Source organism: Pseudophryne corroboree, chromosome 3, assembly GCF_028390025.1.
Source record: "Pseudophryne corroboree isolate aPseCor3 chromosome 3, aPseCor3.hap2, whole genome shotgun sequence".
In the NCBI taxonomy this organism is placed as follows: Eukaryota; Metazoa; Chordata; class Amphibia; order Anura; family Myobatrachidae; genus Pseudophryne; species Pseudophryne corroboree.
This window is the reverse complement of record NC_086446.1, coordinates 444,458,041-444,471,655: the sequence shown is the minus strand read 5'-3', so window position 1 is coordinate 444,471,655 and position 13,615 is coordinate 444,458,041. Positions and strand designations below refer to the sequence as shown.

General features: G+C 45.8%; 1 protein-coding gene across 2 annotated transcripts in view; it reads left to right on the top strand.

The window, feature by feature from the left end:
- The window catches only part of SLC12A5 (solute carrier family 12 member 5), a 159,561-nt gene that overhangs the window by 58,039 nt on the left and 87,907 nt on the right, over positions 1–13,615 (top strand). For both annotated transcript variants that reach the window (XM_063960460.1, XM_063960459.1), the window contains exons 10-19: positions 182–280; positions 1,757–1,814; positions 7,811–7,985; positions 8,932–9,050; positions 9,177–9,275; positions 9,481–9,600; positions 9,913–10,017; positions 10,130–10,298; positions 10,421–10,616; positions 10,759–10,928. In XM_063960460.1, the coding sequence (XP_063816530.1) occupies positions 182–280; positions 1,757–1,814; positions 7,811–7,985; positions 8,932–9,050; positions 9,177–9,275; positions 9,481–9,600; positions 9,913–10,017; positions 10,130–10,298; positions 10,421–10,616; positions 10,759–10,928 (1,310 nt within the window). The remainder of the gene's footprint in view (positions 1–181; positions 281–1,756; positions 1,815–7,810; positions 7,986–8,931; positions 9,051–9,176; positions 9,276–9,480; positions 9,601–9,912; positions 10,018–10,129; positions 10,299–10,420; positions 10,617–10,758; positions 10,929–13,615) is intronic.

Here is a 13,615-nt window from a genome sequence, read left to right as displayed (position 1 = left end):
GGGTGATAAATGAATGCATTTGTGAAAGATAGGGTGTTATTGAATCATTCTAATATGTGTTATTTTATACTCTCTCTTTTTGTCACTTTCTAGCTGCATTTTGTTTTTTTGTTTTTAGTCCTGATATCTTTATAATTAATATACATTTTTACCAGTTTTTATTTTTTATTTTATCACACAGGAATTATGGCTGGTTCTAACAGGTCTGGAGATCTTCGTGATGCCCAAAAGTCTATCCCTATTGGCACTATAATGGCTATTGCCACCACATCCTTTGTTTGTATCCTTAAACAATAGGTTATACATGTAACAACACAGATGAGTCCCATCTCACCAGGTTCTGCAAATTAATGCTAACACTCTCCAGTCTGCCACTATAATACGCTCTTGAATTCCCCGGATGTGAAATTCTGTTTTCTAAATTGAAAGGCATTGCCACTTTTGTACACCACCACATTAATTAAACCTTCCTCTCTATGTACAGTTGAAAGGTAGAATTGGCTCATGACTAACTGAACACCTGGGGCTAGCCAATTACAGCCTGAAGCGCAGGCCACAGGCTGCACTTACATCTTCCCTAGTCTGAGCAGACCTAAAAAGAAATATGCAATAAATTACCTGTTTTCGGGTCCGCGGTATGTGTATCCTGAATTCCATGTGTTAACGTCCGTAAACAGATAATTTTTTTCAGGCAAAAATCATGATAAAACACCATTTCTTTCCTCCCGAATATTTATCGGAGCTAATTGAATATCCCCCTATATCTGACAATAGAACTCGGTGAAAGCTTTTTGCAAACAGCTCTACTGCACAACTATATATGTTTCCTGCAACATATTCAGTGGTAGCCAGGTTTTTGCTTCAAGTATCTTATGGGAAAACATATCAATTGGTTATACATGGAGTAAGGGATCACTTATCCCAAAATGCACTCACATACCCCTCCTTTGCTGCATAATTCCATCACATACCATTGAGAACTGCCACTTGCTCCAAAATAGTCTACGTCCTCAGACCCCACAAAATGTTCACACAAGACCTGACCTAGCCACATGTCCCCAGACCTCCCATACATGCCATTTACACTACCACATATCTATATACACTTACTGGAACAGGCAGAGCCCACAGAGGAAGGAGGTAAATTACATGGCGCAGAATGTGCTGCACTCTATCCTCCTTGCCTGATTAGTTGTGCTACGAGACTTCCCAGTGGTATGCAGAGGTGATCAAATGACACAGAAGTTGGCTGGACCCACCACGTTCAGTCTTATTGTCTGCTTTATAACAAAACAGAGAAAAAGAATGGATTCATCTGGTGACTGTGATGACATTTGGAGTACACTATAATGTCACATTCATGGAACTAGCTCGAAATTATGTGTGCTTTGTGGCAGTGTGTGTCATCCTGCTTGAAGTAACCACTAGAAGATGGGTAGACTGGCCATAAAGGGATGCACATGATGAGCAACAATATTCAGGTAGGATGTGGCACTTAGACAATGCTCAGTTGGTATTAAGGACCTACCAAAACCTCCCAAACACCATTACACCACCAACTTGACACAAAGTGGGATTCATGGATTAATGTTGCTTGCGCCAAAACGCCTGACCCTACAATCTGCATTTTGCATTAGAAATTGAGATTCAGTGTTTAAGCCCTTGCTATCCCTAATGCCAAATAAAGCTTGTTCTTCACCTTTGTGACCTTATTTGCTCTACCCTTACAGTTACATTCTCCTTTACAATTGAGCAGATGTTTCTTCTGTTATTCTCTTTGGGGCCTGTATTGAAGGTGTTGTCTTACATGACAAGTGAGTATCCTAAAATGTTATATACATGCAGCAAGTGCAATAGACACAATTTGGTAAATAGCACAGTTTTATTTACTGTTAATGTGAATTATGTATCATGTCCCTGTGAATTATTCCATTAAGTGGTTTCTATATCTATTCAGAAGAGTATGTGTACAATGGCTTCTTGACATTCTAGTAACCTGAATCTAGGGTTTATTTTTTTTACTATGTGTATAGACTTTTGTCTGGTATTCCTTTCTCTACTCCTTTCAGATGAATGTTTAGACCTCTTTTTTTATATTTTCTCTATCGTCCTAGTGGATGCTGGGGTTCCTGAAAGGACCATGGGGAATAGCGGCTCCGCAGGAGACAGGGCACAAAAAGTAAAGCTTTTCCGATCAGGTGGTGTGCACTGGCTCCTCCCCCTATGACCCTCCTCCAGACTCCAGTTAGATTTTTGTGCCCGGCCGAGAAGGGTGCAATCTAGGTGGCTCTCCTAAAGAGCTGCTTAGAGAAAGTTTAGCTAGGTTTTTTATGTTACAGTGATTCCTGCTGGCAACAGGATCACTGCAGCGAGGGACTGAGGGGAGAAGGAGTCAACTCACCTGCGTGCAGGATGGATTGGCTTCTTGGCTACTGGACATCAAGCTCCAGAGGGACGATCACAGGTACAGCCTGGATGGTCACCGGAGCCGCGCCGCCGGCCCCCTTGCAGATGCTGAAGACAGAAGAGGTCCAGAATCGGCGGCTGAAGACTCCTGCAGTCTTCTAAAGGTAGCGCACAGCACTGCAGCTGTGCGCCATTTTCCTCTCAGCACACTTCACACGGCAGTCACTGAGGGTGCAGGGCGCTGGGAGGGGGGCGCCCTGGGAGGCAAAATGAGTACCTATAAAGGCTAAAAATACCTCACATATAGCCCTAGAGGCTATATGGAGATATTTAACCCCTGCCTGATTTCTCAAAATAGCGGGAGACGAGCCCGCCGGAAAAGGGGCGGGGCCTATCTCCTCAGCACACGGCGCCATTTCCTCTCACAGCTCCGCTGGTCAGGACGGCTCCCAGGTCTCTCCCCTGCACTGCACTACAGAAACAGGGTAAAACAGAGAGGGGGGGCAAATTTATGGCGATATTTTTATATAACAAAGCAGCTATAGGGGAGCACTTATTATAAGGCTATCCCTGATATATATATATAGCGCTTTTGGTGTGTGCTGGCAAACTCTCCCTCTGTCTCCCCAAAGGGCTAGTGGGTCCTGTCTTCATTAGGAGCATTCCCTGTGTGTCTGCTGTGTGTCGGTACGTGTGTGTCGACATGTATGAGGACGATATTGGTGTGGAGGCGGAGCAATTGCCAAATATGGGGATGTCACCTCCTAGGGGGTCGACACCAGAATGGATGCCTTTATTTATGGAACTACGGGATAGTGTCAACACGCTAAAGCAGTCGTTTGACGACATGAGACGGCCGGACAATCAATTAGTGCCTGTCCAGGCGACTCAAACACCGTCAGGGGCTGTGAAACGCCCTTTGCCTCAGTCGGTCGACACAGACCCAGACACAGGCGATGACTCCAGTGGTGACGGTGACGAATCAACCGTATTTTCCAGTAGGGCCACACGTTATATGATTTTGGCAATGAAGGAGGCGTTACATTTAGCTGATACTACAGGTACCACTAAACAGGGTATTATGTGGGGTATGAAAAAACTACCTATAGTTTTTCCTGAATCAGAAGAACTAAATGACGTGTGTAATGAAGCGTGGGTTGCCCCTGATAAAAAGCTGATAATTTCAAAGAAATTATTGGCATTATACCCTTTCCCGCCAGAGGTTAGGGAGCGCTGGGAAACACCTCCTAGGGTGGACAAGGCGCTAACACGCTTATCTAAACAAGTGGCGTTACCCTCTCCTGAGACGGCCGCACTTAAAGATCCATCAGATAGGAGGATGGAAAATATCCAAAAAAGTATATACACACATGCAGGTGTTATACTACGACCAGCTGTAGCAACTGCCTGGATGGGCAGTGCGGGGGTAGTTTGGTCAGAATCCCTGATTGAAAATATTGATACCCTGGACAGGGACAATATTTTACTGTCGTTAGAACAAATAAAGGATGCATTTCTTTATATGCGTGATGCACAGAGGGATATATGCACACTGGCATCACGGGTAAGTGCTATGTCCATTTCGGCCAGAAGAGCTTTATGGACGCGACAGTGGACAGGCGATGCGGATTCAAAACGGCATATGGAAGTTTTGCCGTATAAGGGGGAGGAGTTATTTGGAGTCGGTCTATCAGATTTGGTGGCCACGGCTACAGCCGGGAAATCCACCTTTCTACCTCAAGTCACTCCCCAACAGAAAAAGGCACCGACTTTTCAACCGCAGCCCTTTCGTTCCTTTAAAAATAAGAGAGCAAAGGGCTATTCATATTTGCCACGAGGCAAAGGTCGAGGGAAGAGACAGCAACACGCAGCTCCTTCCCAGGATCAGAAGCCCTCCCCGGCTTCTACAAAAGCCTCAGCATGACGCTGGGGCTTCTCAAGCGGACTCGGGGACGGTGGGCGGTCGTCTCAAAAATTACAGCGCGCAGTGGGCTCACTCGCAAGTAGATCCCTGGATCCTGCAGATAATATCTCAGGGATACAGGTTGGAATTAGAGACAGATCCACCTCGCCGTTTCCTGAGGTCTGCTTTACCAACGTCCCCCTCCGAAAGGGAGACGGTGTTGGAAGCCATTCACAAGCTGTACTCTCAGCAGGTGATAGTCAAGGTACCTCTTCTGCAACAAGGGAAGGGGTATTATTCCACTCTTTTTGTGGTACCGAAGCCGGATGGCTCGGTAAGGCCTATTCTAAATCTGAAGTCCTTGAACCTGTACATAAAGAAGTTCAAGTTCAAAATGGAGTCACTCAGAGCAGTGATAGCGAACCTGGAAGAGGGGGACTTTATGGTATCCTTGGACATCAAGGATGCGTATCTCCACGTTCCAATTTACCCCTCACACCAGGGGTACCTCAGGTTCGTTGTACAAAACTGTCACTATCAGTTTCAGACGCTGCCGTTCGGATTGTCCACGGCACCTCGGATCTTTACAAAGGTAATGGCCGAGATGATGATTCTTCTTCGAAGAAAAGGCGTATTAATTATCCCATACTTGGACGATCTCCTAATAAGGGCGAGGTCCAGAGAACAGCTAGAGATGGGATTAGCACTGTCTCAAGAAGTGCTAAAACAGCACGGGTGGATTCTGAATATTCCAAAATCCCAGTTAATGCCGACAACTCGTCTGCTGTTCCTAGGGATGATTCTGGACACGGTTCAGAAAAAGGTTTTTCTCCCGGAGGAAAAAGCCAAGGAGTTATCCGAGCTTGTCAGGAACCTCCTAAAACCAGGAAAGGTGTCTGTACATCAATGCACAAGAGTCCTGGGAAAAATGGTGGCTTCTTACGAAGCGATTCCATTCGGCAGATTCCACGCAAGAATTTTCCAAAGGGATCTGTTGGACAAATGGTCAGGGTCGCATCTTCAGATGCACCTACGGATAACCCTGTCTCCAAGGACAAGGGTGTCTCTTCTGTGGTGGTTGCAGAGTGCTCATCTATTGGAGGGCCGCAGATTCGGCATACAGGATTGGATCCTGGTGACCACGGACGCCAGCCTGAGAGGCTGGGGAGCAGTCACACAAGGAAGAAACTTCCAGGGAGTATGGACGAGCCTGGAAACGTCTCTTCACATAAACATTCTGGAACTAAGAGCAATATACAATGCTCTAAACCAGGCAGAACCTCTGCTTCAGGGAAAACCGGTATTGATCCAGTCGGACAACATCACGGCAGTCGCCCATGTGAACAGACAGGGCGGCACAAGAAGCAGGAGGGCAATGGCAGAAGCTGCAAGGATTCTTCGCTGGGCAGAGAATCATGTGATAGCACTGTCAGCAGTGTTCATCCCGGGAGTGGACAACTGGGAAGCAGACTTCCTCAGCAGACACGATCTTCACCCGGGAGAGTGGGGACTTCATCCAGAAGTCTTCCACATGCTGGTAACCCGTTGGGAAAGACCAATGGTGGACATGATGGCGTCTCGCCTCAACAAAAAACTGGACAGGTATTGCGCCAGGTCAAGAGATCCGCAGGCAATAGCTGTGGACGCGCTGGTAACGCCTTGGGTGTACCAGTCGGTGTATGTGTTTCCTCCTCTGCCTCTCATACCAAAAGTATTGAGAATTATACGGCAAAGAGGCGTAAGAACGATACTAGTGGTTCCGGATTGGCCAAGGAGGACTTGGTACCCGGAACTTCAAGAGATGATCACGGAAGATCCGTGGCCTCTACCTCTAAGGAGGGACTTGCTTCAGCAGGGTCCCTGTCTGTTTCAAGACTTACCGCGGCTGCGTTTGACGGCATGGCGGTTGAACGCCGGATCCTAAAGGAAAGAGGCATGCCGGAAGAAGTCATTCCTACTTTGATTAAAGCAAGGAAGGAAGTAACCGTGCAACATTATCACCGAATTTGGCGAAAATATGTTGCGTGGTGCGAAGATCGGAGTGCTCCGACGGAGGAATTTCAACTGGGTCGATTCCTACATTTCCTGCAATCAGGATTGTCAATGGGTCTCAAATTGGGATCTATTAAGGTTCAAATTTCGGCCCTGTCGATTTTCTTTCAAAAAGAATTGGCTTCAGTCCCTGAAGTCCAGACCTTTGTTAAGGGAGTGCTGCATATACAGCCTCCTGTGGTGCCTCCAGTGGCACCGTGGGATCTAAATGTGGTTTTGGACTTCCTAAAATCTCATTGGTTTGAACCACTAAAAAAGGTGGATTTGAAATATCTCACATGGAAAGTGACCATGCTTCTAGCCCTGGCTTCTGCCAGGAGAGTGTCAGAATTGGCAGCTTTATCTTACAAAAGCCCATATCTGATTTTCCATTCGGACAGGGCAGAACTGCGGACTCGTCCGCATTTTCTCCCTAAGGTGGTGTCAGCATTTCATCTGAACCAGCCTATTGTAGTGCCTGCGGCTACAAGTGACTTGGAGGACTCCAAGTTACTGGACGTTGTCAGAGCATTAAAAATATATATTGCAAGGACAGCTGGAGTCAGAAAATCTGACTCGTTGTTTATATTGTATGCACCCAACAAGATGGGTGCTCCTGCGTCTAAGCAGACGATTGCTCGTTGGATCTGTAGCACAATCCAACTTGCACATTCTGCGGCAGGCTTGCCACAGCCTAAATCTGTAAAGGCCCACTCCACAAGGAAGGTGGGCTCATCTTGGGCGGCTGCCCGAGGGGTCTCGGCATTACAACTTTGCCGAGCAGCTACGTGGTCAGGGGAGAACACGTTTGTAAAATTTTACAAATTTGATACTCTGGCTAAGGAGGACCTGGAGTTCTCTCATTCGGTGCTGCAGAGTCATCCGCACTCTCCCGCCCGTTTGGGAGCTTTGGTATAATCCCCATGGTCCTTTCAGGAACCCCAGCATCCACTAGGACGATAGAGAAAATAAGATTTTACTTACCGATAAATCTATTTCTCGGAGTCCGTAGTGGATGCTGGGCGCCCATCCCAAGTGCGGATTATCTGCATAAGTTGTACATAGTTATTGTTAACTAATTCGGGTTATTGTTAAAGGAAGCCATCTTTCAGAGGCTCCGCTGTTATCATACTGTTAACTGGGTTTAGATCACAAGTTGTACGGTGTGATTGGTGTGGCTGGTATGAGTCTTACCCGGGATTCAAAATCCTCCCTTATTGTGTACGCTCGTCCGGGCACAGTACCTAACTGGAGTCTGGAGGAGGGTCATAGGGGGAGGAGCCAGTGCACACCACCTGATCGGAAAAGCTTTACTTTTTGTGCCCTGTCTCCTGCGGAGCCGCTATTCCCCATGGTCCTTTCAGGAACCCCAGCATCCACTACGGACTCCGAGAAATAGATTTATCGGTAAGTAAAATCTTATTTATTTTTTACTGAACTTTCATCTTCACCTATCATTTTCTCTTGCAGGTTCGGGGAAGCTGTTAATGGAAATTTAGTGGTGGGAACACTGGCCTGGCCCTCCCCCTGGGTCATTGTTTTCGGGTCTTTCTTCTCTACATGTGGAGCTGGTTTACAAAGCTTAACGGGAGCTCCACGTCTCCTGCAAGCCATAGCACGAGACGGTATTGTGCCTTTCCTCAGAGTGAGTTTCAGGTTCAAAATAACGGTATAAAAACCTGATGGCTGAGAAAAAAAGTATATATATAAAAAAAAAAAAAAAAATCCTTTTAATTCCAAAAAACCTTGAAAGATGTAAAAAAATAATCTCATATTTCTACGTTTACTACTTGCTGAATCTTTGTTTTGTTTCTGTTTTGATATTAATCTTTTAATCTTTATGGCATTATTATAAAAATAATTTGTATTTACCTTTTTTTTTTTACATTTTCTTACAAATATTTACTATTTCTAATTATGAAATGTGAACTTTAATCTATGATGGTTTTTAAAAGGAAACTAATACAAATACAAACAGATGTTTTTTATGATAGTGGCCCTGATTCAAAGTTGACGCAGTATCAATTTTTTTCGCAAACGGCCAATGCTTTGTCTACTTGGCATGTGTCTGAGCCACCCTGTGCATGTGCCACGATGGCCTTGCAATGCACAGTGACTGATAGATAGGAACCATTTGGGGGAGGTTACGGGGAGTGGCGACTACAACGCAGGCATGTCACACACAGTGTCTATGTCTTCGGATGCAGTGGTTCTGGTGCCTGGGGTCTCAGTTTCGACATCAAACATAGGGTCGCCCAGGGGTCAGATGCTGTGTCACAAGTGGTGAATTTGTGAAGCTGGCAGTGGGTGTCTCTCCTGTGACATTTTGCATAACTTCTCAGATCTGCTGCTTATGAAGTGGTGGCAGCAGCAATCCTATTTACACCCGACTCTGAATTAGGCCCAGTTTCCAGTTAAGAATGTTTCATTCTATACTTGGAACAGTTAATACAAGTTGGCCACATTTACTGCATTTATTCATATTTGCCAAGATCCTTTCTCCAGCCAGATATTTTTTTCAAGGTGTTTGTTCTTAATGTAGCTATTCTAATAATTTATAGTGGATTTTCTTTTGTCAATCCGTTAAATAGGTGTTTGGCCATGGAAAGGCTAATGGAGAACCAACATGGGCGCTGTTGCTGACAGCCTGTATCTGTGAGATTGGTATCCTCATTGCATCTCTGGATGAAGTAGCTCCAATTCTTTCCATGTATGTTTGCTGTCTCTTTATTAATATTTGGCATTTTCATTTTCCCACCATCCTAGCGTCTATGCATCCTCCTTTTTCTCTACATTTCTAGCTGCTGTCTTCTCTTCTCCTTCTCTATAACTGCAGGTTTTTCTTGATGTGTTACATGTTTGTTAACTTGGCATGTGCAGTGCAGACATTGCTCAGGACTCCCAACTGGAGGCCTCGCTTCAAATATTACCACTGGTGAGTGAAGACCTGGAAGACTGTGTTAAACCTTGTGAGATGGCTGGATTGGTGTAGGCCTCATCTCAAAGACATCATATCCCACAATTTAGCTGATATTTGCTATTGTAAAAGGGATTCATTATGAGCTCCATGCATCTGTTTGTCTGAGGCTGTGAGGGTCCAGCTCCTCCAAACATAATGCTATTGCATGTCATCCTTACAGGACGCTTTCATTCCTGGGGATGAGTCTCTGCCTGTCTCTCATGTTTATCTGCTCCTGGTATTATGCTCTGGTTGCTATGTTGGTAGCTGGTCTTATTTACAAATACATTGAGTACCGAGGGTGAGTATATACAAAAGAATTAAAAAAATTTTATTATTGGTAGAATAAAAATGTTCATATTTGATGCTAAGCCAGCTTATTATGACAGATCACAGAGATATATTTAACATAGGTCAATAAGATGTACCAACATATTTTACAGTTCGTGTAATAAATATACCTTTTTTTGTAATAACAAGATTAATGTATTTTTATAAGGTGTCTATTTGCTAAAGTATACCAACGGAAACCATTAGGTGTCACCATGTGTTATATTGTAGAAAAGGAATAAGGGAACTAAAATAATTGATTTAACCGTTTGTGTATGTGCAGGGCTGAGAAGGAGTGGGGAGATGGAATTCGTGGACTGTCACTCAGTGCTGCTCGTTATGCCCTCCTAAGGTTGGAGGAAGGACCCCCACATACTAAGAATTGGAGGTATGTACAGGAGAGTTTGCTTGCTTAGAAGCCTTTCTATGGGTCAGGCTATACAAGGTTCAGCACACTAGATGTACTTTTGAGTAGTGACTATTTAAATTTTTTATTATAGGCCTCAGTTGCTTGTTCTAGTTCGAGTGGATCAGGACCAAAATGTTGTTCACCCCCAGCTCCTTTCTTTGACCTCTCAGTTAAAGGCTGGTAAAGGGCTGACCATTGTTGGCTCAGTGCTGGAAGGGACCTACCTGGAGAATCATCCACAATCTCAGCGTGCTGAAGAGGTAAGTTATGTCATACTGGATTTATATTTACACTGTAGGCATATACAGTATATAGATATTATATGCGTGTATTATATGTTCCATGCATCGTCTTATTCTATTGATAATGTGTTTTAATCCAGTCTCTCCGTCGAATTATGGAAGCCGAGAAGGTAAAGGGATTTTGCCAGGTGGTTATATCTTCCAATATCAGAGATGGGATTTCTCATTTGATTCAGTCCAGTGGCCTTGGAGGATTGCAACATAACACTGTCCTTGTTGGGTGGCCAAGGAATTGGAGGCAAAAAGAAGACCACCAGACTTGGAGAAACTTCATTGGTACTAATTATAGACTTTTATCCCACCTACCTACTTAAGCTTACAAACTTTGTGTTTTTCATCTTTGCTTGCCATGGTTCCATGCATAAGATTTGTTCTCCAAACTAATGAAATAGTTATAGGCATAATTTATTCATTACAGAACTTGTCAGGGAAACAACTGCTGCCCACTTGGCTCTGATTGTCACCAAGAATGTAGCCATGTTCCCTGGAAACCAGGAGAGATTTTCTGAAGGCAATATCGATGTTTGGTGGGTGGTCCATGATGGTGGCATGCTGATGCTATTGCCATTTCTCCTACGTCACCACAAGGTAACTGGCTCATGACACATCCTTAAATCTACAGAACCTCAAGTATACATGTAAAAAATAACCACAAAGTAAATTAGCTCTAATTAAATAATCATTCTCTTAGACTATAATCTAAATTGTCATACCATTAAATCACCTAGTAATGCAGCAAATATTTGTTTGCAAAGCTATCTTTCAGAATAATGCTTTAGTTATTAATTTTCTTTATAATAATAATAACAACAACTCTGTAAGAGTATATACAGAAGTGCTATTCATTAACCAATATAATTGGAATAGCTGATTTTCTCTAGCATCCATAAGGGATATTGGGGAATCTAGTACGATGTGATATAGACGGGGTCCGAGCCGGTGCACTTTAAATTTCTTCACTAGGTGTTCTGGCTCCTCCCCTCTATGCCCCCTCCCACAGGCAGTTTAGAAAAATGTGCCCTCAGGAGAGGATGCACATCTCAGAGCTCCAGAGAGTTTTCTTCCATTTCTTTTTAATGTTTGTTATTTTTGGTATGCTGTTTGGGCAACAGCATGCCTGCACCGTGGGAGTTAGGGGGGGCGGTCTTGCGAGGTGCAGAGCCGCCTCCCCCACTGCAGGACCACCGTCCTGAGGGGTTGTTTTTCAGAGGGGCACTGCGCCTTGGCTGTCACAATCGCAGCACACCGCACACCCCTAACACTGCCGGAAGGTGACGTCTGTGGTGAGTACAAACCAGGAGCCCCGCTAGGAGGATCCCCCGGTTCAAAGTGCGGCAGACCGCAGGCGCGGTGTACGGTACCCTCTTGGTGGGGTCCCACTAGGGTCCCTTGTGTAGACTGGCTGACAATCGCTTGAACTAGCACTTGTGTGACGTTTTTAAGCAAACAGGAGACATTGCCAGTATAAATAATCACTGTAGGTCCGGCGCCATTGGAGGGGGCGGAGGTACCTCAGAGCGGAACCAGAAGCATTTTGGCACCTTCCTCTGCTTAATGTAGCCACAGACAGCACACACAGCGTTTCCTGCCTCACAAGACACGCTGGAAAACTGGTACAGGGTGTAGCAAAGGGGGTGAGCTGCTACTGTACACTATCTGGGTCCTCTACAGGATAGACATTATAAGTGTTTACTGTGATATAGTTAGCTGTCAGCCTCACTGGGGGTGTGCAGCTAGGGGTGTGCTGGTGTCCTTCCCTCTGTGTGTCTCCTCTCACATACAGTAAGGGCAGGCTTGAGATATATTACTGTCTGTGTGTATGTGTATGTTATTGTGCTTACTGTGAAACATGGGTAAACACAAGCTGTGCAGTGTATGTCACACTAGATTCTCTCCAGTATCTGATTCTGTTTCTTGTGAACAATACAGCCAATCTTCACAAATCAGTGAAGGGGCTGGAGGAGAATGTCCAGAGTCCGCATGGCTAGGGTCTCTGAAAAATATGATGTCTGATATGTCATCCCAGCTCACTGCTATGTTCTGAAAACTCAGCTACTACAACAGGCTGTTGCAGACTTAGCTGCTAGGGCAGATGTTACACAGCCCACCTGTCACTGACCTGGGTTGGGAGTGTTGAGAACTCGGGGGTTCTTGGATGATCGGGAAGAGGGACCACAGCTGGGCCGGAGTAGAGATGGCCGGATATAGGTTTTCCTCATGCAGAACTTAGCAGCCACCAAAGTTCATGGTTGATGCTAGAGATTCTCAGAATGACCGGAACTTGAGAGCGATGCTGAGGAACACTGAGTGATGAGAGGCTTGTGAGCGATGCTGAAGAGCACTGAGTGATGAGAGGCTTGTGAGTGATGCTGATGCACACGGGATGGTGTGAGGCTTGTGAGCGATGCTGAAGCACACTGAATGGTGTGAGGCTTGTGAGTGATGCTGAAGCACACTAAATGGTGTGAGGCTTGTGAGTGATGCTGAAGCACACTGAATGGTGTGTGGCTTGTGAGCGATGCTGAAGCACACTGAATGGTGTGAGCGATGCTGAAGCACACTGAGTGCTGGGAGCACACGGAACGGTGTGAGGCTTGAGAGCGATGCTGAAGCACACTGAATGGTGTGAGGCATGTGAGCGATGCTGAAGCATACTGAATGATGTGAGGCTTGAGAGCGATGCTGAAGCACACTGAATGGTGTGAGGCTTGTGAGCGATGCTGAAGCACACTGACCGCTGGGAGCACACGGAATGGTGTGTAGAGAGATATGCTGGAAACACTGGAGACTTGTACAATAGAAAAGCACACTGAACGCTGGGAGCACACAGAATGGTGTGCAGAGAGATATGCTGGATGCTGGAAACACTGGAGATTTGTACAGCAGTAAAGCACAGCAACAGGGGCACTGGAGATCACTTCCAAAGAAGAGACGATACTCAGGCGCCGGGGCTCTGCCTGGCGTCTGCTTTTGAATTCCCCGCCCTGGCTTGATTGGCGGAAGGGGCCGATGACGTCACCCGCTCCCTGCACTCCCGTGGACGCCGGGTGTAATGGCAGCGTCCACACTCCGGGAGACCGCCGGGGACAGCGCCAAGGAGACGCAGAAACCCGGAGCCCACCGGAGGTGACGACCGCCGGGAGACCCAGCGCCGCTGATGTGACACCACCTCCTCTCATGCAGGACCACAAAAGCGTGGTTTGCCTGCTCTACTATCTGACACGAGGATATACAGGAGGATGGGGAAGACTTGGACCCCGTTAGTGGGGATACCG